The following is a 23,455-nucleotide window of genomic DNA, read 5'->3' on the forward strand; positions in this document are numbered from 1 at the left end:
TTTTTTTTTTTTTTTTTTTTTTTTTTTTTTTTTTTTTTTTTTTTTTTTTTTTTTTTTTTTTTTTTTTTTGTTCTGTTGTCTTTTTGGAATCTTTTTGATTTGTGAGGAATCGGTGGCCTTTTGATGCGCATTTGCAACCAGTGGCTGTTCTTTGACAATTTACGTGTTTGTTATACAAATTTTATAGTACTGGAGCTGAGATCTTGTGTTTCGTCGAAAGTCGCCTGTAATTTTCCCGATTCAATTTGAATTTTTCTAGCATCGTTTCCATTGCCAATTTTTTACATGTGTTCTGCATGACTGGACTTCTGAAGAAATTTCTATTAAGGATCTAGATTAATTTCCTTGTTCTGTTAATAAGATATGTGGAAAGTTGATGAACTGAGGATCGATTGTTTGCTTACTAGTTAATATAATTTTTAGATTAAAATCGTGCAGCTTACAGTTCTTCCTCGTGTATAAAATTCAACGTTTTTGGCCGTTTTCTGTTTATTTAAGATTTAGACAAAGTTAGAAGTTAGATGGATTTCTAAAGTAGATGTATTATTAGGTGGCAAATATTTTTATATGAACTCTGGGCTTTAAATTACAAGGTGGATTGTCTGTCTTATGCTTACAGCTTACTGACCGTTCAATGTGCATAGCACAGTTGTGCTTTGAATTCTATGTTATATTTTGCTCATCTGTGTCAATTTGTGTGTCTTTCAGTAACTACAAAAGATGGCCGATGCTGAGGATATCCAGCCACTTGTCTGTGACAATGGAACTGGAATGGTGAAGGTTAGATTACTGACCTTAAAATGCAGCTGCAGCTGTTTTTCTTGTTGTAGATCTACCTACCTACGTGCTCAACAATTATTACTGTTTTTCTCAGTATGGTCTTCTTTTGTCTTCACTTTGTTAATTGGCCTGAAGTTTTAAAATTTTATTTTTAGGCTGGATTTGCTGGTGATGATGCTCCTAGGGCAGTGTTTCCCAGCATTGTTGGTCGACCCCGACACACTGGTGTCATGGTAGGTATGGGCCAGAAGGATGCTTATGTCGGTGATGAGGCCCAATCCAAAAGAGGTATTCTCACCTTGAAATATCCCATTGAGCATGGTATTGTGAGCAACTGGGATGATATGGAAAAGATTTGGCATCACACATTCTACAATGAGCTTCGTGTTGCACCTGAAGAACACCCTGTGCTTCTTACTGAAGCACCTCTCAATCCCAAAGCTAACAGAGAAAAGATGACACAAATCATGTTTGAAACTTTTAATGTACCTGCTATGTATGTTGCTATCCAGGCCGTTCTATCTCTGTATGCCAGTGGTCGTACAACAGGTTCACATCCATCTTCTCCTTCTGTCTTAAAGTTTGGACTCTTGGACTTTGATTTGGATAGTATTTTTAATGCATTCTTTGAACAGGTATTGTGCTGGACTCTGGTGATGGTGTTAGTCACACTGTGCCAATCTACGAGGGTTATGCTCTACCCCATGCTATCCTCCGTCTGGACCTTGCTGGTCGTGATCTAACTGATGCCTTGATGAAGATTCTCACTGAGAGAGGGTACATGTTCACAACCACTGCTGAACGGGAAATTGTCCGTGACATGAAAGAAAAGCTTGCTTATGTTGCACTCGACTATGAGCAGGAACTCGAGACTGCTAAGAGTAGCTCCTCAATTGAGAAGAACTACGAACTGCCTGATGGGCAAGTCATCACAATCGGAGCTGAGAGATTCCGTTGCCCTGAAGTTCTTTTCCAGCCATCTCTCATTGGAATGGAAGCTGCTGGAATCCATGAGACTACCTACAACTCAATCATGAAGTGTGATGTGGATATCAGAAAAGATTTGTATGGTAACATTGTTCTCAGTGGTGGTTCTACCATGTTCCCTGGTATTGCAGACCGAATGAGCAAAGAGATCACAGCTCTTGCTCCAAGCAGCATGAAAATTAAGGTCGTTGCACCTCCTGAAAGGAAATACAGTGTCTGGATTGGAGGGTCAATCCTTGCATCGCTCAGCACCTTCCAGCAGGTGAAATACTCCCTACATTCACTCTTAACCTCTCATTTATTCCCATTTCTAGCTATATAGTTTCACACTGATTAATGTAAATACTTCATTTTTGCCTACCAGATGTGGATTTCGAAGGGTGAGTATGATGAATCTGGTCCATCCATCGTCCACAGGAAGTGCTTCTAAGTTCAATATGTGCTTGAATGGTGAGTTATTTCCTTTAGTTGGTTTTTTGTGTCATGTGTAATGTGAACTCTTTCGGTTGAGCACGGATATGGGTCATGGAAGGAGGGTATATGTCAGTCAGTTCCTATGCCACTGCTTTCCCAACCGCTGGGAGTTTGAGGTTCGTAATTCTACTGCGTTTTGGAGAGTGAATAAGTAATTGACCCTCTGGATGTTTGTGTTGGTGGTGGCCAAAAAGACTTTCCTTCCTAAATCTCAACCTGCCTTGCCTTTGTCAAATCTGTGATGCAACCATGTCTTTTATTAGTAGGAGAGATTATTGTGATGCTTTCTTTTTTGGCTTTAAATTCTCTACCCTCCTTTTCTCCTATTCTCTGTTCCAAGTTCTTTGTTTTTTTCGGGAACATTAATGTTAATAGTTATTGTATGACAAATATTAGTCAGCCTTTGCGGTCATAAACTTGCATGGAAAATGATATTTTATTATTGGCTTGAATGCTTTATAAGACATCATATTCTTACTTACATTGCTTCTTCTCATCCTTTAGTTGTATCTAGTTCTATTCATTTCTCCAATCGTGCTTCATAAACCTAGATTATTGGAGCCTAATATGAGCCAACAATGTTCAGTAGGTGAAGCCAAATTTTCACCCAAATGTCGACATTTCCATAGATTGGAGGTTCAATTGAGAAATATTAAACTAGATTACTTACACTTCCGGAAGGGTTCCATGAATGTCTTAGTATGATAATTCTTCTGAATTATGTCTTCATGATTTGTTTTTTGACATCAATATTTTTAGCCTACTTTTGAAACTTTCATTTTGTTGTTGGCATCGCTGGTTTAATGTCTGACTCTTTTTTAAAAGAAAAGAAAAAGTTCGTCGTGAGGCGCTCTATCATGGTGTGGACCCTTGCCTGTCTAGCGATGTGTGGGCGTGTAACAGGTTGGTCTTGAGTTATTATTAAGAGTGATTGATATATAATTGTTGACTTTTGATTGCAGATGAGATGCATAATTTGATGGTTGACAACTATAATTCATTAACACAATTGGATCAACTAGTTTCTTGATTGTTTGCACTGCATAACTTTTTTTTGTTGGTTTGAGTTAAATAATCCTTTGGTCTTATTTTGTCAAAGAATTTAAGGGTTTGTGTTAAGTGACAGGAATAAATTGTAACAACCAGTAGTTAGATGGTAGTAAAAAAGTTCATTTACAACATTTTGTAAATTATGTTATAGACTAAACGTTTGTTTACAAACTATTTTCAAATAAAGGTAATCATCTAGGAAATAATGGAAATAAAGTAATAAAAAACTGTTTAGTATAAATATAACTATCCAACTTCAATCCCATGACCTCCATTGTTAAGCTGGATGTTTTACCTTTATCTTAAAAAATAACATGTGGTTTGAATATTATGTACTCTCTTGCCTTTTAGGGTGTTTTGAATATTATGTACTCTCTTGCCTTTTAGGTGGCAATTATCATACGTGCAATCAAGTGTCTTGTTGAGAAATAAAGCATGTGTGGAGTGTATTACGTACTCTGTGCCTTGCCCTTCAGCTATTGTAATGAATAAGTATCATGACGTGTATAGATATTGTAATGTATGTGTACATACTTGTCAAAATGGAGAAGTATTTCGATGCATATGACATATAAAAAAATGCATGACATTCCCATAGCCTTAAATTATGATATAAACATATGATGCAAGTCATATGTTCTTTCTTAAAGGTAACTTTCATGAATACATTCTACTAAACCTATTCTGCGTATTATATCATATAGAGGTATTATGGATCATACGACATGGAAGTCACATTAAGGTCCATAACATACTGGAAGGGGCTACAACACATGCCATTGATACTTCATTCAATTCATCCAACCAAACCAATAATAACAATAGTTAGTCTAAGCTAAAATCATTATGCTCTCTTATCATAAGTTAAAAAGTGAAAATTTGCTCACCTAATTAACATAAAATAATCTAATCATAACTCCAAATAATTTAAATTAAAATTAGCTTAAGAAAAAAAAAATCAAAATGCCTACCATATGGCATCATATTTCTTTTTCAAATTTCAAGGAAAATAAAAAGATAAATACTGTAATCTTCCCAATTAGTTTGAATAGATATTATTATTATTATTACTATTTTATATTTCCAAGCAACCCATATGGGGCTTGAGATGCTACAATGATCACAGAGAAGGGGAGATATATATTACAGTCTCTTTCCCCTTTCCCTTTCCCTTTTCCCTCGCCACTCTCTGAATGGTCACATTAACCATTTCTCTTTTCTTGCTTCATCATCTCTATGAAATCTCCAAAAACTGCAACCAAACAATGTTGGTTTTGTGAGTCGCAATACATTCAAACATCAACTTACATGGCTGCACACAGAGTTGCAAGTTCCTTCCATGTTTTAGAATAATGCACAATCCCTATCAACATTTGTCTAACAGCTTTGGTCTCTCAATTTCTACTTATTTCTACTCATTTGTTAACAGCTTTAATCTCTAATATAATCATAATATAGTGAGAATCTAATAGACATAGAATCAGAAGTTCACAAACTAAAATACGAAACAGATATTATTCAGGGACCAAAATAATATAATGTTCTTTACCAGAGTCGGAATCGTGAGGCCCGGGAGATGCTTCAGGATGGTATTGAAGAGACATAATTTTTAGCTTTGGGTAAGCAAGACCAGCACAGCTTCCATCATTAAGATTGACGTGGGTTACTTCAACACCCTCTGGGAGGGATGCAGGATCCACTGCGTAGTTGTGATTCTGCCACGAACAACACGTAAGTGAATGCAAACACAACGAAGTCTAGAAAATAAGATAGAACACAGACAGTAGATTTGAAATCGATAAATTTTGACATAGGCACACCTGAGCACTAATTTCTACACGGTCGTTCCGAAAGTTGCGAACGGGATGATTTCCTCCATGATGACCAAATTTCATTTTGAAGGTCTTACCACCCAAGGCCTGGCCAAGCAATTGATGGCCCATACAAATTCCAAAAACAGGTACCTTCCCAACTAGTTGCTTGACTGTTTCAACAGCATAAGGAACTGCAGATGGATCGCCCGGACCGTTGCTGAAAAGAACCCCATCTGGCTCTAACTTAAGGGTCTCTGATGCCGCCCATGTGGACGGGACAACAGTGATTTTGCATCCATAAGATGCCAAGCGCCTAAGTATGTTACTCTTGATTCCAAAATCATAGGCCACAACCTTTTTCAACACAAAATATCAATGTAAAGGTGCATTGCCAAATTACAAATTTCGAATGTGTATTAGTAATTGTAATATCATTATCATCTTAAGAACGTTCTTGCAGCACACTCACATGGAAGGTCTCTGAAGCTTGTCCACCAGATTTGAATTCCCATTCCAAATCAGTTCTATCCACCCATTCATAAGGAGATTTGCATGAAACACCACTAATTAAGTCAACACCTGCCAAAGAAAAGCAAAAATATTAATCACACAGGCTCCAGCATTTTATGAATATTACAAATTGCGTTGTTGCATCCAATTCTTACCAACAATGTTCCATGACCGAGACATTTCCAATAGCTCATCATCAGATTTCGACTTTTCAGTGCTTAAAACACCAATAAGACTTCCATCTTCCCTTAACCGACGAGTAATAGCACGAGTGTCAACATCATCTGCTCCATGATGAAACAAACCCACGGTTTTATAGATTAGAGAAGGCAAAAAAAAAAAAAGCAGCATTCAAAAATTTAAATGTTTCTACATATTGTCATCAGAACAATCTTAATATAAATTGACTTACAAATTCCCATGATGTTTCTCTCAATTAAATAATCACCAAGCGTTTGTTTACACCTCCAATTTGAAGTGCTGGAAGAAAATTAAGTGAAACAACCGAACCATGATTTACACTAATTGAATGTTTAAATAATTTTGTTAAACAGAGTAGAAGAAGGAAATGCACCTGATGCTTAGGCTTCTGATCACCAGGCCAGCGAGGAAGCATTGCCTGGCTTCTTCATCATCTAATTGGAAAAGGTGTTTGAAAGTCAATATTATCAAACAGTTCTCCAGACAAGGCAACGTAAGGACTTCGAGAGCATAACCTACCGAAATTGACACCAGTATTGCCGATATGGGGATTGGTCATCAGGACAAACTGCCCATTATAGCTTGGATCTGTTAGAATTTCTTGATACCTGCAGATTCATTGTGTAAGGAAGCATCAACAAACAACTAGAAGATATTGTCCGCTTTGGTCCGTTACATATCGCCGTTAGTCTCACGGTTTTAAAACGCACATGCTAGGGAGAGGTTTCCACACTCTTATAAAAAATGTTTCGGTCTCTTCCCTAACGGATGTGGGATCTCACACTTATATCATTCCTCATTCAAACATAACTCAATTTTAATCGTTAAGATGCCATTACAATCCTACCCTTGTCAATAGCCAGTGATTAAATAGGTCTAAGTCAATCTTTAAGCTTTGAATGAAGATTGCAATATCCACTTTAGAGAAACACCAGTACCTTCTATCTCAAAATTCAATTTGGATTGTTAACAATTTAAATGATATCATCCGAGCTGATATGAGTGGACATGAAGCATCATTACTCCCTACCATGGTTTAGGATAAAACTTAAAATCAGTAAACAGAACCCCAACATACTTACCCAGTCAAAGAAGTATTGAAAACCACTTCACCAACTTGGGTTCCGGAAGCGCCAAAAGACTTAGCCCTCCAGATTGAACCATCTTCAAGCACCAACCGAGCATCCGACACCTTCCATGGCCTCTCTCCCAAATCTTACAACAAACAACAAAATCATAATCATTCAAACAGTAATTCAAAAATGTAAACATTCACAAGAATTGAACTCCACCCCCTACCAATGGTGGCAGCGCCATGGGAAGAGAGAGGAACAGAACATCTGATAGTGAAATCCCTAGATTTCACAAAGCCTTTATTGTTTTTGAAATGAAAACAATTGAGCGAGGCTCCGGACACTAAGTCCATAACTCTGATTGCCATTGATGAATTGGGTGCTTCGAAGTGGTGGTCGCCTCCTGAGGAAAAAGAAGCGGAGAATACAAAGAAACATTGAAATCCAAAAGAAAATCAAACGCAAATTCTGGTTGGAAAACAAAGTTCCGCTAAACAACATACATACACATCACCATCACAACGCACTAAGAAATGGAAAAGTTAGCTTATCAAAATAGCGAAAAGAAAAAGAAGCACTGAGCATTCCCAAGAGACAGAGATTACACCTCAAATGGCGTCGACTTCTGATGCTTCACCCTGATTCTGGTTTTGGTTGCTGCTTCGTGTTCGGTGTTTAACGGGTTTTTACTACCGTTTTAGGGTTCTTTTGGAGACGGGATTATTCAAATTGCTGAGGGTACTTTCGTCATTTCACAGAGTTTATCTTGGTTTCTTTTTTTTTTTTTAAATTAAAAGAAGATGCTTTTTTATTTTTAAAAATTATTTTTATTTTATTCGGTAATTGAACTGCTGACGTGGACATCGAAAGTTGATTGTGATTCTGAGGGCATTTTCGTCATAGTGTTAAATTGTGTTGTCGTTTTGTTAATAAAGTAATGGTGCTTCACGGTTTCCAAAGGCCGCGACCCTATACCCAAATGGGAGTTTTTCATAATAATATATAATAATATAATATATAATATATAATATTGATTTTTCAATTACTTTCAATTTTTTAAATTCTCAATTTTAATTTCATTGAATTAAAAGCTTTCAATTTGTTATTAACTTTTGCTCATAAAAATTAATATATGAAATTTAAAATTTAAAATTAGGGGTTAATAAAATGAAAATTCCTCAAATTTTTATGCTTCTTATACTTTTGACTCGACTCTCTGACTTGAGCATCAAAGTGTGTGTCGTCCACAAATTTTTATGCTTGCTCAACTTTTGACTCTTGATTTGAGCATACAAGTATATGTGGCATGCACGTGCACGTCACTTCTTTCTCTTCAAAATATAAGTTCATTGCTGAATCACATACAAATTAGGTGTGTTCCCTTGCTCCAATTTTTGCATTTAGTAGTTGGCACCGTCTATGAAAATCAAGGACGAGAAGGGAGGTGTAACAACCCAACTTTTTAAAACGTGACTTGGTCACTACGAGATAAGGTTCATGATACGAGATAATATCAAGTTTTATGAAAACATCAAGGAGGACCAGATCGTCACTCTCCGTCATGGTCATATCGCCAAGTTTTCTAAATTTCATTTCTCATGGACACACACATGCATGAGGTTTCATCAAGTTAAGATGCGTAATACGACATGTGATAAAATTCGTTTTGAACATTATCTTTTCGGTTCAATAACTATCATTCATGCTCATCCAACTCGAAGAATTTCATACAAATGTGACCATATTGTCACTTTAATATTAGGACAATTTTGCCACTTTTTTGCATTCCCTAATTGTCATAGCTCGTAAACACATATATATGCATGGAGTTCCATAAAAAAAAAATATATATAATAAAACTTGTGACATATCGCCATGACTATTCATGATATATTTTCATTTCTTCCGTGACCGGCCTTTCTATCGACATGGCTAGTATCATGTCACCATATTAACATTACCATTCTACTAACATCTCACGATCATGCCTCATAATCTGTTCATCACTATATTTACTATTAACGTACATTCATACATACAATGACTAGTCATTTGATCAAGCTTATAGCGTCCAAGAGTTAGTTCACTTATCTAAATTGCAATGTATTTCCACAAAGATTTTGCTCCGAAGCTATTTGAGCACCTCGCGTACTCCAATGGCCACGGTTAGAAAAACATTCATGATCCTTCCATTAACATTATTTCACATTTAAGAATACTTTATGATACGAAATAAGATGTCTTAATCATACCACAAATACTTTTTTTGGTGGATGATACGAAATAAAAACCAAGGTTACTATTGCAACGGTGAATAGTCTTTAATATTAAAGTAATAACGAGTATATATGGATAATGTTGTGTGTTTTATTCTGGTAACTCTATTGCTATGATCACTTTGTACTAGTTATAAATGATTTGATCCAAATCGTTCATACACATAGACACAACAAAAGCGTTGGACCTTTGTTTTATTTTATTAAGAATTAATAAACATTATCTGTGTAGAAATCGTAGCCGACAAGTATTTTAGATATATTCCAACGATATAGAACTTTCTCGGCAAGATGTGGAGCTTCTTCCACAAGATCTTCTTGTCTATGATTCGAGCACACGTGGAGTCTTCTGAAATAAAATTCTTCGAGAATTTGAAAAAGAGAGATCTAAAAAATTCTCCTCTATCTCGAGAGGAGAAAGGAATTTCATTCATTAACAATAAATTACTCAATTATAGACTCAACGTTGCACTCTTATGCATTCTAGGACAAGCTGTATCCATGTATATAATCATTACAAGCAAGTTGATCTATTACAAATTGTTGGTAGATATAGTTGGGTCAAAGTCTATTTTACTCCTGTAATTACATCTTATACCATAAGTTCGATTGGTCTTCTATGTAGAACTTTTCACCCTTCAGTAAAATTGTTCGGAAAAACGGGTGAAGAAGACGAAGTCGGATTCGGGTCGAAACAACCCGTAACCCATACTCGCAGTCAGCCCGTTTCCTTGTAGCAATCGCGCCTCGGCCCAGCCCACTTCCCTCAGCCCAATCCAGAACTCGAATACCTGTAACCTGATTGACGCCGACCCAGCCCAGCCCAGACGCCTATGACCCGTGACCCGCATTCGACAACCCATACAACCAACCCGATCCTCCTACAGCCTAGTTTCCTGCAGCCCACAAACAGCTCCAACCAGTCCAATACCTGCAGCCCAATCCACTCCAGCCCAGAGCCTGCGACCCAGACCCGTGACCCGTGACTGTAGCGCGCGACCCGCGCCTCGACCCGAAACTTATCTGTATACTCGTCGCCTCCTGATTGTGCCACGTGGCAAATTTACAGCACAACAACTCCTCGGCTCCTGATGGCTTAAACGGCTCGGGAATCCCTTTTTAGACTAAATTGCAACGTTCCGACCCTCCCGCACCTTTTTTTTTTTTTTTAACCCGATTAAGGTAAATAAAATCGTTTTAGTACGGTATTTCACAGTTATGTATGCGACCATTAATAGACTAAATTAAGTGTAGGTGTAAAATAACTAAAATGTTCTTATAATTATGTACGGTTGGCTTATAATTAGAGTGACCTCTAAAAGACATGAAATTTGATGAGGGACCTTTAAAGAGATTCTACAAAGTTACTAGAACATTGGAATATGTTGAGGATTTCAATCAAGATTTAGGGGTAAAGAACCAAAATATGAGACTTATTTGTGATATTAAAGGGATTAGGACCACTCTGGAATATGAACAAAAGTAGGTAACTAGCCCTCAAGACAATTTATAAGAAATCAAGGTTATTAGGAAATCAAGGAAATATTTATGCATGCAAAGGAATGTTTATGACTCGTATGGATTAGGGTGTATCGGTTAAGAATTTTTTTTAGTTGTGCTTCAAGACTTAACAAATAACTCTTAGAACACGAACTTGAGATATCCTAAAAACCTCCCAATGAGTAGTGCAACATGGTTTTATGACATAAACTACGTCACACGGAACACATAAAGCCCTGGATATAGGTACTTAGATTATGTTGCAAACAACACATGAAGCCTTGGACATAGGCATGCAGATTGTGTCGCACAGAACACATGAAACCTTGGGTGCAAGTATTAGACTATGTCGTGAAGAACACATGAAACTAGGTCAAAATTGAGTTGTTCATTGAGCATAGGACCCCCTACGTCACTCAGGGGGAGTGTCCAAGAAATAAGAATTCAAAACTTTGGACCAAGATCTTCACTATAAAACTAGGTACCAAAAGTGGTTAAACCTATAAAAAAAATTGTTAAAATAAGAAAGACTCAATTAAGTATTCGAGGTTTTTTAGCATTAGTATTGACACATTTTCATTTTCTATTGGGCACAGTAGCTTTGATAAGAGGATATGATCCGACTATGCAGCTGTTTATTGAATATAAATAACTGATCACGCATGTTTGAAGGTGACCTTGATGAATGACATTCAGATGAAACCGCAAGCTAAGTCCATACTTCATCGGATCTTGAAACCGCAAGCTAAGTCCATACTTCATCGGATCTTTCAACATTCTAGATTGGATCAGACCAATGACATATAAATCAACCCTACCACAACCCCTCTTTGCAGTATATATCATAGGTTACATATCCATGTTTCGCAAATACTTGACTGACTTGATGTACACTCTAGAACCTTTCCACATAGACAAGGACCTGAGTTATTCCAAGATTAAAATACTTTTGGAGAAGAAAGTTTAAAATAATGTTGGCATTTTTTTCTTAATTTAATAATTACTATCAAACACAAAAACAATGAAAACATGGAACACAACTTTATTTTTAAGGAATAAGAATTACACACGAGTTAGATATGGAAAGTGAAGACAACTTTGAAATGTTAGAGGTCAAGAAATATAGATACTGTAACTTAAAATAACTTCATCAAAGTCTTCCCTGCAAGACTAACGATAGAAAATGAGATCTTTCTTAAAAATAGTAGGTATGTACATATGTACGTATTCTAAGATGCTACTCATGCAAAGTCTCTAACGTTCGCATGAAGTCTAACACATGGACCATTAAGTTTGAAATTGATGTATCACATAGAATGACTTGAATTTCATAGGAAAAAATCGAACTTTCGTTAAGGACAAATTGATGACCCCAACCTAAGCTAATCAGGTAATAATCAGGTAAGTGGCCCTACTATTGGCTCAGTTGGAAGAATTGCCTTATGTATGATGATACGTGCCTAGTGGCCCCTACAAGTGTCATGTGTTTGATATGATTTATTATGATGATATGATATGTTATGTTATGATGATAGGTTACGTTATGATGATATGATATGTTATGGTGCTATGCTATGTTATGATGATAACATGAATATGTTTGACAATGAAATGTATGACATGCTACGACATGTACAACAATGAAGAGCTTTTGATGCACAACCCCCCAAGTAATGTTATGAATGATGTAACGTGTGAAAGTTTATGCATGCATGCTACCTAGGGTAACATGTGAGAAATGTATGAGGTTGTGCCGCATGAATGGTTAGATGAAAAGTATAGGGACCTCATGCATACTCTATGTTCACATGCATCAAGATACTTTTCCTTTTATGATGAGTACTGGTGCGTACACTATGATGATGAGATAACCATCATGCTTGACATGAAGCATGACAGTCGTTGTACCTCTAAACATCCGACTATAGCTAACTAGCCCAACGAGCAAGCCAATGGGTGTGCAAACTCACCTTATAGGCTCACGCTCGCACGTGTGGATCATGTGTAGGGAAGTACTACAAATCCAATTTGCCCAGGCTATAGGCCACCTAAGATATTATGATTGTACAGGTCTCTATTCATGTTGCGTGTGTTTTCATTCCCTATTCCCAATAATGGGTCACTTATTAAAAATACTCAACTCATGTGCTACTTTTATATTTTAGGTAAAGGCAAGATAACCTAGTACGGTTGACGACAACATCACATCAAAGGCCATGAAACCTGCATAGGATAGTTGCATTTATTTTCGTCGATCTTACGTTATAAACGTACAAGTTCATGGCCCGTGTGCAACTAAACCCTAAACCATTTGTTTTATAACTTTAATAATGATAGTGTTGAAATTTGATGAAGGAAGAAGATAATATTGAAATTTTCAAAAGAATTAAAGCTAAATGAGAAAGAAGGATATTGGAAGGTCTCCATCAATGGCTCCAAAACCACACCTTCTCCTCTCTCTTTTAAGGACACAAACCATTTCCTTTGAGATTTTTGTCCAATCTTTTGACTTTTCAAAGAGTTGACTATTTCTAAATGTTTGAAATTTCAATTTCATTTCTTTTTTATAATAAATTATTATTATTATTATTATTTTAATGAAATAAAGACTGCAATTTTGACAATATTCACTTGAGAATCAATGATTAAGAAGGCATCTCATTCTTTTAATTAATTTTCATAACAAATTAAATAGTTCGAAAACAACGGTCAAAAAAAGCTGGTTAAAGTGGGGTATCATAACTTTAAGGTGTTCCATTATCGACCCCTTGATTGATATTAACAACTATGAACAATTAGAACGGTAATCACGACTTTAATTAACATAATACGGTCTTTGTTCCAACAAAATTTTGAATAAAGAAAATTTTTCATGACTAATCATGTTAATCACACATCAAACAGTCTCAGTAATTCATTAATATCGTCGTAGTGGCATATCCAACCAAATTTTAAGGCATTCTAACCGTAAGTTCACTTATCTTATAAGAAATTTCTAGCAAGTTATAACTTCATTTACTTACCATCGATAGAGGTTCAACTCCAATGAAAACTAAATTCACTATCAATAGTCACTGCATAAAAATAACATTGTTGGATTTGACTCACGATCAAAATATGTTGAACATGTAATGGCTGGTATAGCTTAGTTGGTAGAGCAGAGGACTGAAAATCTTCGTGTCACCGGTTTGCTATTAAAATAAGTCAATGTGTTGGAAATGGCTGGTAAAGCTCAGTTGAATTACTACCAATTCTCTGATAGTTGCTCCATAAGTGAGTACCTTATTCTACTAAGTCTACTTAACAATTCTTTAAAGTTACTGTATAAGTTAGTAACTTGTTCTACTAGCTTCAGTTTATTAGTTCACAATCTCCTCCGTAAACTTGATTTTGTTCGAGATTCTTCACTCCGAGCAATTTCCACATCTTTCCAAACTTCTAGTCACTTTGCTGAACAAATTTCTTAGCCATAATGCTTGGCATGATGTCACAGTTTCTGCTATGAACTCGGCCTCACAGGAAGATAGTGTCACAGTTCGCTGCTTCTAAGATTGTCAAGAGATCAAATTTTTGTTGAGATAAAACGTCATTCCCGCGTGCTTTTTCTATCATCAATATCTCTAGCTAAATCACTATCGGTAAAACCAACTAGTTCTTCAGAACCTCGCCCTTTTTAATACTTCAACCTAGCTTCTGGTTCCCTTCACATAGCGGAGAATGTACTTAACCACTTGATGATGCATCATAGTAGATTTTTCCATGTACCTATTCACTATTCCAACAACATATGAAAGGTCCGAACGAGTATGAGTCAAATACCTCAGACTTCTGATGAACAGTGGTCGTTCAAGCAAGAAATGGAGATGGTAAAGAGAAATCCATGAGAAATAAAGCTCAAGGTTCCAAATTGAGTCGTGCAAATGATCGAGGATCATGATAAACCGTGTGATTCTTAATCACTTTATCAAATATTCCGTGGTTCAGGTGCAGTTAAGAACGAGTTAAATTTGACCCATATACCCTTTTTTGTTGCAATATACACACTTCATGATTACTTTTATCCTCGAAATATCTCAACCTTGGAAAAGCTTGAGGTACACTTCATCATCATTTTGTCTTCACATTTCCACGTTGCCTCCTCTAACTCACTTCAAACTCTCGAACGATTTAATGAAGTGTGAACTAAACTTTCATCAACGTTCCAAATTTCAAAATATCGTTCATCGATGCAACGCTCGAGAATAACACGTCATGTTGGTTTTAAAATTTAAAAAGAATTAACCTTTCTTGGTATGACATATTTGTTTTCCCATTTTAGATAGAAAGTTGGTTAGTGAAAACAAAGAAAAAGAAAAGAAAGGTTTGAGGGAAAGGATTGAAAGTGACACGTAAACATGCAACTGTCTCTCAATTACGTGAACAAATTCCACACTCTCATTAAAAACACCTCCTTTTCCCATTTACCTTTTTACCCTTCCCCATAAAATATAAAATTAATATTTTTGGAAAAAAAACTAGAAATAAAAATATTATTGCCGACATAAATTAAGTAAAAGAAATTAATTTTCTTTTCCAGATAATATATTTTTTTTGAAGGGTAAAAAGGTAAAATCGGTTTGAAAGGAGAGCCGTATGTAGTGGGAAAACTGGAAGGCCCAAAAGCGAAAGATGGGTTCAGCCGAATTTAATTTTCAAACAAAATAATTAAATATTAAGAAAACAAAAAAAGAAAAATGGTAATAATAATTAAAATTTTGGATGGATAATATGCGTAATTAATTTAATGATTTTGACCAGAAGTCACAGCTCGGTGATTTTGGATGCATTCACCAAAAAAAGTCAAAAGACAATTATTATAACCAATCAGTATTTGACATTTCAAATCAACCACAGCTGTACTTGTTCACACTTCACCATAGCTCCACCAATCAATAATTTTTATTTATTTATAATTATTATTTCAATTCTATCCCTAAATTCCATTTTATTTCCTAAAAAAACCCCATTTATTTCATTTAAATCTTACTAAATTTAGTTTGGTACCACTATGGAACATTCATTAATATTACCACAATCATTAAAATTTAAATTAAACCATGGAAAATACAACTTATATATATATATATATATATATATATATATATATATTAGATAAATAAAAATAGACAGTAAATAAATAAATAAATTATATTTTATTTATTTATTTATTTATAATTTTTGGGAGAGGGTCTTTACTTTATAAAGATTAAAAAATATAAATAAATAAATAAAGAAGAGGCGTAATTCATCAATTTTGGTTTATAATTTTATAGAGCCGATGAAATTGAAGGTAAGGAAGGGAAATTAATGGCGGACGCGAAGCTTGAAGCTAAGACTGAGCTATGGAATTGGGATCTCATCTCTTAAATTCCTCTTCCTCGAATTTACCCTTTACCCACCACATCTTCACACAACCCTAGATTTTTTTTTTTTTTTTTTTAATTTTTTTTTAATTTTACATCTCTTCTTTTCAACCCTCTTTTTCTACTTTCTTCCACCTCCGGAAACTGTAAATTTCCTGCAACTCATGCTTGAAATTTCCACTTCACCGGAAAACTCCGCCGCCGCCGCCGCCGCCGTTGAGGAGGATGGTGCGGCTTCCTCCGCCGGATTTAAGGAGGAGTCTGACCGGAGTTGGGCTGGAAACCGATGGCCGCGAGAGGAGACCATCGCTTTGCTTAAGGTGAGGTCGAGTATGGATACTGCGTTTAGAGATGCCAGCCTTAAAGCTCCTCTATGGGAAGAAGTTTCCAGGTTAGTTCGATTGGATGATTTTCTGTTCGTTTACTGTGGGAATTTTGTAGAATTGTGGTTTTTCAGTGTTCTTGAACTGGAATTGTTGATTGATTTTCCTGGAAAATTGTTTGGTTTCTGATTTATGTTCTATGTTCTTCTGGTTCCGAATTGATTGAATTCTCTGAATCGAAGCTATGGAGTTTTGGACTGAATCTTATGCATGTTTGTTAGGAAATTGGCTGAGCTTGGATATGAACGAAATGCAAAAAAATGCAAAGAGAAGTTTGAGAACATTTATAAGTATCACAAAAGGACTAGAGTTATCAGATCAGGGAAACCGAATGGGAAAAACTATAGGTATTTTGAGCAATTAGAAGCTCTAGACAATCATCCATTGCTACCTTCCCAAGCAGATTCAATGGAAGAAATCCCAAACAATATCGTTCATAATCCAATTCCATGTTCCATAGTAAACCCAGGTTCAAATTTTGTTGAAACTACCACCACATCGATATCAACTTCGACGACGTCTTGCTCGAGCAAAGAGTCGGGTGGGGTGAGGAAGAAGAAGAGGAAGTTTGTGGAGTTCTTTGAAAGGTTAATGAATGAGGTGATTGAGAAGCAGGAGAAATTGCAAAGGAAGTTCATGGAGGCTTTGGAGAAATGTGAAGAAGAGAGGCTAGCTAGAGAAGAAGAATGGAGAGTGCAAGAATTAGCTCGAATCAAGAAAGAGCGTGAGCGTTTGAATCAAGAGAGATCAATTGCAGCTGCCAAAGATGCAGCTCTTCTTTCATTCTTGAAGATGTTCTCTGAACAGATGGGCACAGTGCCATTCCCTGAGAGCTTGATTTTGATGGAGAATTTAACAGAGAAGCAAGATGATGGTAATGTTGAGAGAAATACCAGCAATCAAGAGAATACTAATAATAGCAACAATGGGAATTCGAATCAGATTAGCTCGTCGTCCCGGTGGCCGAAAGAAGAGATCGATGCTCTGATTCAGCTTAGGACTAATCTGGAAATGAAGTATCAAGAGAATGGGCCAAAAGGTCCTCTGTGGGAGGAAATGTCACAAGCCATGAAGAAACTTGGGTATGATAGAAGTGCAAAGAGGTGTAAAGAGAAATGGGAGAACATCAATAAATACTTCAAGAGAGTAAAGGAACGTAACAAAAAACGACCCGAGGATTCAAAGACATGCCCTTATTTCCAGCAGCTCGACGCATTGTACAAACTGAAATCCAAGAAAGTCGTCGTCGTCGAGAACCCAACTAAACCAAATTACGAACTGAAACCCGAGGAACTATTAATGCACATGATGGAAGGGCAAGAAGAAGAAAGCCACCAACAACCTGAATCAGCAGCAGACAATGGGGAAGCTCAGAATACTGATCAGAACGAAGACGAAGACGAAGACGAAGACGAAGACGAAGACGAAGACGATCAAATTGTAGCCAAAAACAACAGCAATGAAATGGAAGTAGGCATCTAAAACATGCATCCATCCTATTGAAACACCTCTCAAGATTGTAAAAAGAAAACAGGTCAGATCCTTGAGCTCCTGATTTTGATCTCTGTCTATATATATATATATATATATAATATGTATATGTATATGTTTATTTATTTCTTGAATAGATGATGATGATGATGATACTTCTTGTAGGGAAGAGAGAGAGAGAGAGAGAGAGAGAGAATAAAAGGGGAGTGGTTAGGGGAATTGGAATTGTTTATTGCGTGGAAAAGTTGAAAATGTTTGATTGTTCTTATGTCTGTCTGTGTCTGTATGAATAAAAACCAGCACTGTTGTGGTGTAGTAGCCTGTTTGTTTAATCATAATGCAAAGAAAGGCTTCATTGATATCTCTCTCGTTCTTCTGGGCTTGATTTTGTTACCAAAAAGAGAGGATTTAGAACAGAAGTGGTAATAATGATAGCAGCACTCGTGGGGAGTTACGAAGTGATAGAACCATTCATATTTGGAACCACTCACTCCTGCATTCAAATTACAATCATTACACCTCTCAGTTATAGAACCATTCATATTATGTTGCTACATATGACATGAATAATTAAGATTTGGTTAACACAAAGTCGCATCAAATTCATTAGAATTTGAATATTGAAAACCACTTTTTGAGATAATTTGAATTTAAGGTAATTAATGGTTCTAATTTAAGTAAATTTTGAATCAAACCAACTAGAGTACAAAGGAACAAGAATTCTTGCCATTTTTATTAGGGGATGAAATATTCAAATGTCAAGTTAAAGTTTCTTTTTCTCTCAATTAAAAAAAATAAAATAAAATAAAAAAGTTTCTTTTAACTTAATTTTTATCCTTTAAATTATTCCGCTTGGACCCTTTTTTTTTTTTTTAATTATTATTATTATTTTTTATACGGTAATACTAAAACCTTTGAAATCAACATTCACACTACTTGAACATCTACCTTTTAGAAAAATAGTATAATTAATTACTATACATACATATATATATATATATATATATTTCCATACCCTTATAAATGGTGGTCTGTTCTCCTCCGTAATAAATGTGGGACATCAAAAAATCTGCTAGCGGTGGATCTAGAACGTTACAAATGATATCAGAGCCAGGTTCTAGACGATGTGCCAGTCTTCTCGCTTTTCCCCGAAGGGAGTAGACACGAGACGGTGTGCCAGTAAGGACGCTGGGCTCCAAAGGGGGGTAGATTTGAGGGCGGTCCTACATCGATTGGAGGAAGGAAAGAGTGACAGCGAGGACGCTGGCCCCAAAGGGGAGTTTCATGATTAAACTATAATTTTAAATTATAAAAATTAACTTTAAAATTTATTGAAAAGAGAGGGTTCTAAATTTAAATATTTAAAAATACATAAATTAAAATGAAATTTAAAGTATAAGGACGGACGTCATGTTTCGTAAAATTATAAACTTAAATAATGTGTAGTCATTCCCAAGATGCTTTGATTTTCTGTGTAAGTTCAAGTAGTTCTCGATTTTTTGTCAGAAATTTTCCGAAAGTTCAAAGATACATTATATTGTTTCGAGAATTAAAAGTCTTAAGCTACTTATTGATTTGGGACATGTCGTCATTAACCTCGACTCCATACATTATATAAACATCTCTAAATAAACATAAACGAAATTCAAGAGCCAAACATGTGGAAAGATCCACAAGACATAAGAGGAAAGACATGCAGTGGCTTTGATAATTATCCATCCCTTCAAATAGTGGCTTTGATAATTATCCATCCCTTCAAGAGGACAAAACAAAGGATATGCGTTTAAGAATAATGATGTTACGTTAAAATTTAGATGTTAAGAATAAGGTTGAAAGGTGTTTAAGAATATCCAAAATGAGATGCCCTTCAACTAATTTAATTTATAACTCATCATGATTCAATGGATATAAAGATTCTATTTTTCCTACTTTTTCTAATAATAATAATAATAATTCTCCTAATACTGTAAAAATATTTTAAACACAACTAACAATGGTAAGAAAAAAATAATCTTGAAAAATGGTTCAACAAAATAAACATTGTAAATTCAAATTTGTAAAGGAAACGAACATGATCACAACAAATATCCTTCTACTTCATGTTAATATTCTGCGACTGAGATTCATGAACAAAAATGACTGCAAATTTATGTCAACCAAAAAGGATTACGTTTCTGTTAGAAGAGAAGAGGCCACAATTCTATGTACTCTTGTTTACACATAGCCGCCGCACCTGATGATCGAAGGTACTGAGGTAAGTAACTCTTTTATTTTAAATCTGTAAAGATTCCAACTTCGTTTTTCCTGAATTATCATACATCGCCATACGCTTTGAAGAGGGAAATCCTTGAGCGGAGGAATTCGGAAAGCAAACTCTTCGGAGTTCGTTGTAACGAGCGATGTCAAAATTCTGAACCTTCATCAGGCGCTTCTGCTTCGATCTAAACCGGCTTTGGAAGAAGCCTTGGAACGAAGGCTCCCTTGAGGTCTTGAGGAAGAATGTATAGCCAGCAATGAAGTAAGCTGAGGTGACATAGAAGCAAATTGGCTCCATCACATCCCATGTGAGCTCCCAGAAGGTGAGCCTCATGAATGCAGCCGTTTGAGCAACCAGGAACCCCAATCCACACCAGAGCTCCCGTCGTACAAACGTTTCGGCTTTTTCGTCGATTGCAGCTTTCTGCATCTCCATTTCTTCCAGCTCTTTCCTTCTAGCACCATTTGGAATAACTGCTGGTAAGGGAATCAGGCCTTCAATGGCTTTAGCTACCTGTAGTCAAACAATATGAAATATCTGGGTAAAAACTCGCCCTATCTACCATACTTATACGCACTTCTAATGGTTCATTATTGAAGCTAAACTTGGTCACCAGCTACCCAAAACACAGTATATTTTAGCAATTAACAGATCATAATTCAGAAAGAGTGGAGCTGGATAGAAAATAGCACCACTGCAAAAAAAATACAGCATATATACAGAGGTTATTCATAAGATAATTTCGAAACAAGGGGGCGGATCAAAAATGGCATAGCTGTTTTAGATGTTCTAGGATGAAAATTCTTCAAAGTTTATAGAAAACTTTGTGGGAAGAGAACATCTGCTGCCATCAACAATGGTGTAAACAGATTTTTAAATCACATTACTTTCTTGCCAAAAGAAATTGGTCCCTTCTTAACACCTTAGCTCCAGAAAATTCAAATATTGCAGACCCTCCAGCCTCTATGACCCCAGTCCATGATCAAATTAGACACTGTTCTAACTATAGGTAATTTGAAAAAGCCTACACATCTTTAAATATGCAAGACCAGAACGTCTAAGATGAAAACAAACTTCAATGGCCTCCCCTCCTAAACTTGTTGTCTTCTCCACGTTTCTCTCACCCTTTCTTTCACCCTCTCTCTCTCTCCCTATGTAGCTGTATATTTTTCTGATAAGATTATGTTGTTTATACTAAACTATACCCTTTCCCGGCTACCAAGAAAGTTGAAATTCAAGGCCATGTTCATTGAATCAGAATTATGGTCATATTTTGGTAGCTCTAAGAAACCAGTACCCAGCTACCATAACACACGCCTCCCTTCTCCCTACCCCCTACTACACCAAACAGACCCCTGGGTGTTCCATATCCACTGTAGCTAGAAAGTGTAACAATCTTGTCACCGAATGAATTGAAGGGCGTCTATATGATCCTTCAGAGATAAATCATCTCAAACGTGGAACCACTTTTCACGTTTTGGATCTGGCCTGTGGAAGAAAGAAAGAAAAAAAAGAAAAAAAAAGAATAACCAGAAAAGAATATCAGTTATCGGTAGTCTCCAGGCTTGAATAGAATTTAAAATTAAAGATCTAGAAAAACAGGGAACCCATTCGGTAAGCAGCATCAGAATCTGTAGAACTCAAAGGCAGAGCGTAACGAAAAATATCTCTAATGCAATTAAAAACAAGTAAATTAAATTCACAAATCAAGATGGGAAAGCAACAATCACCTGTTCAGGCCAGAGGTACACCACGTTCCCTAAGACAATCACAGTCCCTGATTCATCAAGCATTCGAGCAATTTCAAGACCCTGAACGGGATCATCACATCCCTGACAACAAACCCTAACGAATTCTGAGTAGGGAACCCATGATTTCTGAATTTCTCTCAGCTTCCACTTCACCATCTCGATCCGCGCTACCTTGAGCAACTTTCTCGCATCCTCAACCGTCAAACCATTTTTCACATTACACCTATCCGAATCCAAAGCCAGCGAACCGCATGCAGGAGGACGAAGACAATCGAGTCGGATACGATCAGGAGCAATCCCTAGAGATTTAAACTTCTCCACCATATTCCCCGCGGCCGCCAATTCCCGGAGCTCCGGCGAGATTGCCGGCTGAGAAACCGCTCTCTTGTGAAGAAAGCGACGAAAAACTGCATTATCTCCGGGATCATGAGCAATGTTGGCAGTATTGGTAGTGGGAGGAACACGAGCCCCAGGCGACGATGACGAAATCCGGCATTTGGTGAGGGATTGTGAGGAGATATGGGATATGTTAAAGAGACGATGAGCTAGGGTTTTGTTGAACGCCATTGATGAACAACACAAAGCAAAGAATGGATTCAATAACAGGAAGAAGAGGAAAGTATATGGAAAAACGAGGATCAGAAAGATCCCTATGTCGATTCTTCTTCAGATCAAATTAATGGCAGAGAACAATCACGGAGACGCTTCACCACGATCGTCCATCCATCGCCAACGCCCAAATTTATAGCTCCTTCCACTGCCCTCCAATTCTGTTCATGATTATATTGTTCTTTTAAAAAAGGGAAATTGTTTTCTGTTTTTTTTTTTTTTTTTATTATTATTAATCCAATTATTTAGGAGAGATGAAACAATCACCAAAAAAACATAGCGGGGGAAAAAGACGCGATATTTCGGAAAGCGTGATGTACACGACAACGAATTAAAAGCTTCGCATGTTTGCTTTATAGCCACGTGGCGTTTTACAGATCGAATCATACGATATATTACGAAACGAGATAAGTTTTTCGAGATTTGCTCAGGTGTGCTACCATCTACTTGTACTCCTCTATAACCATGTTAATCACCATACACGTGGAATCATGATTTTGTATTAATTGAATGATATTATCCACTATGATATTACCCAAAAGACCTCTTACAGAATTCCCCTATCAAATTTTTTTATTTATTTATAGAGCATCAATAATAATACTCAAATTAAATGCAAGTTATTAGATTGACATGACTCAGGAGAGATTGTTGTAGAAGGATGATCGTCTTCTAATGATTCAGCTGCTCTTGTTCATCACATTTCTATTGGACCGCATGCTATTAGAGTATGGGTTGATATACCAAGGAAATGCAATGCCTATTTGTGACGGCCTAGATCAGAAATGACATGTATTGAAGAAGCTATAGGTAGTATATTGCTTGGCCATTTGACAAAGTGATTATCAGTATGTAATTTTTAAGGTTTATTTATTTAAATTAATAAACTAATTTTTT

The 23,455-nt window shown here is 36.3% G+C and overlaps 4 protein-coding genes across 4 annotated transcripts in view; 2 read left to right on the plus strand and 2 right to left on the minus strand.

Moving 5' to 3' along the window:
• LOC111451136 (actin-7) overlaps positions 1 to 2,722 on the plus strand; it is a 3,556-nt gene extending 834 nt beyond the window's left edge. The window contains exons 2-5 of the mRNA XM_023091423.1: positions 709 to 780; positions 936 to 1,329; positions 1,416 to 2,029; positions 2,132 to 2,722. Of these exons, the coding sequence (XP_022947191.1) occupies positions 721 to 780; positions 936 to 1,329; positions 1,416 to 2,029; positions 2,132 to 2,197 (1,134 nt within the window). The 5' untranslated portion in view covers positions 709 to 720 and the 3' untranslated portion in view covers positions 2,198 to 2,722. The remainder of the gene's footprint in view (positions 1 to 708; positions 781 to 935; positions 1,330 to 1,415; positions 2,030 to 2,131) is intronic.
• A 1,587-nt stretch (positions 2,723 to 4,309) lies between these two features.
• Positions 4,310 to 7,587, minus strand: LOC111451135 (carbamoyl-phosphate synthase small chain, chloroplastic-like). Its single transcript, XM_023091422.1, has 11 exons — positions 7,497 to 7,587; positions 7,116 to 7,292; positions 6,899 to 7,031; positions 6,336 to 6,424; positions 6,190 to 6,250; positions 6,028 to 6,095; positions 5,771 to 5,899; positions 5,575 to 5,684; positions 5,112 to 5,459; positions 4,841 to 5,006; positions 4,310 to 4,543 (listed from the first exon to the last, which is right to left on the minus strand). Exons 2-11 carry the CDS (start codon positions 7,255 to 7,257, stop codon positions 4,494 to 4,496), a joined length of 1,296 nt encoding a protein of 431 aa, XP_022947190.1. The 5' UTR covers positions 7,258 to 7,292; positions 7,497 to 7,587; the 3' UTR covers positions 4,310 to 4,493.
• An 8,386-nt stretch (positions 7,588 to 15,973) lies between these two features.
• On the plus strand, positions 15,974 to 18,302 carry LOC111451712 (trihelix transcription factor GT-2-like). Its single transcript, XM_023092234.1, has 2 exons — positions 15,974 to 16,458; positions 16,672 to 18,302. The coding sequence occupies exons 1-2, from the start codon at positions 16,232 to 16,234 to the stop codon at positions 17,930 to 17,932; spliced, it is 1,488 nt and encodes a 495-aa protein (XP_022948002.1). The 5' UTR covers positions 15,974 to 16,231; the 3' UTR covers positions 17,933 to 18,302.
• A 1,714-nt stretch (positions 18,303 to 20,016) lies between these two features.
• Positions 20,017 to 22,728, minus strand: LOC111451339 (calcium uniporter protein 2, mitochondrial-like). Its single transcript, XM_023091717.1, has 2 exons — positions 21,929 to 22,728; positions 20,017 to 20,711 (listed from the first exon to the last, which is right to left on the minus strand). The coding sequence occupies exons 1-2, from the start codon at positions 22,514 to 22,516 to the stop codon at positions 20,214 to 20,216; spliced, it is 1,086 nt and encodes a 361-aa protein (XP_022947485.1). The 5' UTR covers positions 22,517 to 22,728; the 3' UTR covers positions 20,017 to 20,213.
• Positions 22,729 to 23,455: the final 727 nt, after the last annotated feature.

This window comes from Cucurbita moschata, unplaced genomic scaffold (assembly GCF_002738365.1).
Source record: "Cucurbita moschata cultivar Rifu unplaced genomic scaffold, Cmos_1.0 Cmo_Scf00013, whole genome shotgun sequence".
Lineage (NCBI taxonomy): Eukaryota > Viridiplantae > Streptophyta > Magnoliopsida > Cucurbitales > Cucurbitaceae > Cucurbita > Cucurbita moschata.

Bases quoted from the DNA above. Each gene is read 5' to 3' on its own strand.
- LOC111451135 (XM_023091422.1), bottom strand. From the start codon at position 7,257: ATGGCAATCAGAGTTATGGACTTAGTGTCCGGAGCCTCGCTCAATTGT. The intron at 5,900-6,027 runs GTAAGTCAATTT...ATCATGGAGCAG, and splicing joins GAGAAACATCATGGGAATTT to ATGATGTTGACACTCGTGCT. The intron at 5,685-5,770 runs GTAAGAATTGGA...TTTCTTTGGCAG, and splicing joins TCGGTCATGGAACATTGTTG to GTGTTGACTTAATTAGTGGT.
- LOC111451712 (XM_023092234.1), top strand. From the start codon at position 16,232: ATGCTTGAAATTTCCACTTCACCGGAAAACTCCGCCGCCGCCGCCGCC. The intron at 16,459-16,671 runs GTTAGTTCGATT...CATGTTTGTTAG, and splicing joins CTATGGGAAGAAGTTTCCAG to GAAATTGGCTGAGCTTGGAT.
- LOC111451339 (XM_023091717.1), bottom strand. From the start codon at position 22,516: ATGGCGTTCAACAAAACCCTAGCTCATCGTCTCTTTAACATATCCCAT. The intron at 20,712-21,928 runs GTGATTGTTGCT...GTTTGACTACAG, and splicing joins TGTACCTCTGGCCTGAACAG to GTAGCTAAAGCCATTGAAGG.